This window comes from Chrysochloris asiatica, unplaced genomic scaffold, assembly GCF_000296735.1.
Source record: "Chrysochloris asiatica unplaced genomic scaffold, ChrAsi1.0 scaffold00005, whole genome shotgun sequence".
NCBI classification, from domain to species: Eukaryota; Metazoa; Chordata; class Mammalia; order Afrosoricida; family Chrysochloridae; genus Chrysochloris; species Chrysochloris asiatica.
The window spans coordinates 23,187,108-23,188,268 of NW_006408523.1; the positions used below are offsets into that span (position 1 = coordinate 23,187,108).

At 45.1% G+C, this 1,161-nt stretch overlaps 1 protein-coding gene across 1 annotated transcript; it reads right to left on the bottom strand.

Moving 5' to 3' along the window:
* Positions 1-687: 687 nt before the first annotated feature.
* LOC102827051 (metallothionein-2-like) lies at positions 688-873 on the bottom strand. Its single transcript, XM_006832008.1, has one exon. The coding sequence runs from the start codon at positions 871-873 to the stop codon at positions 688-690; it is 186 nt and encodes a 61-aa protein (XP_006832071.1).
* Positions 874-1,161: the final 288 nt, after the last annotated feature.

A 1,161-nucleotide genomic window follows, 5' to 3' on the forward strand; every position in this document is an offset into this window, starting at 1 on the left:
TCTTTCTCCCGCGGAGCGGCTGGTAGTTTCGAACCGCTGACCTTTAGGTTCGCAGCCCAATTCGTAACCACTACGCTACCAGAGCTCCTTAATGTTGGAGAGGACTATAAAAAGTACCATGGGCAGCCAGAAGAACAACCAGATCTGTGTTGGGTGAAGAAGTACAGCTGGAATATTACTTAGAATCCAGGGTGGGGAGACTGTCTCTCATACTTTGTACGTATTATCAGGAGGAGATAGTAGCTGGAGAGAGACATCATATTTGGTAAAGTAGAGGGTCATTGAAGAATAGGAAAATCTCCAACAATATGGACTGGCATAGTGCTGGCAGCAATGGGCTCAAGCTTAACAACAATTGTGAGGAAGGCACAGAACTGGGCATGTTTCATCCTTTTGTACGTAGGGTCTCTATAAGTGAGAATTAACTTGAATGCAGCTAACATCAACAACAGTGCTGTTCAATTCCAATGTTATTTCTTTGTCAATGCCTTCAGTGCGTGCACCTTTAACTTCTTCCTTCAGTATCATTGACTCTTTTTTTTTTTTTTTTTTTAAGTCACAACTTTTATTATGATGATTTATGTATTTTGTAGAAAAAGGTATATAGCAAACGGGTCTGAGTTGGCTGTATGAAAACAAAACTCCAGCTTTGTACAGGCTATTTACATTTGGCAGGGCTCTCCCACATCAGGCGCAGCCATTGTGCTTGTCTGAGTCCCCTTTGCAGATGCAGCCCTGGACACACTTGGCACAGCCCACGAGGCAGCGGGAGCTGCGGCTCTTCTTGCAGGAGGTGTATTTGCATTCTTTACATTTGTAGGACCCTGCGCAGGCGCAGGAACCACCCGCAGCGCAGGAGCAGTTGGGGTCCATGGAGAGTTGAAGTGCTGGCTGGAGTCCGGAGACCTTAAGAGTAGTAATGATGCTCAGCTCTTGGGGAAGGCACGGTACCATTGACTTTTGATCATATGCTATCTTTTGAAATGGTTGAATGTCAGCCATTTCTTTTTATTTAGTACAGTGACTGTGTGATCCTTCCAATCTTCTATTGTTGTTGTTGTTTGTTAAGTGCCGTCGAGTCGGTTCCGACCCATAGCGACCCTGTACAGGGTTTCCAAGGGTGTAAATCTTTACGGGAGTAGAAAGCCTCATCTTTCTCCC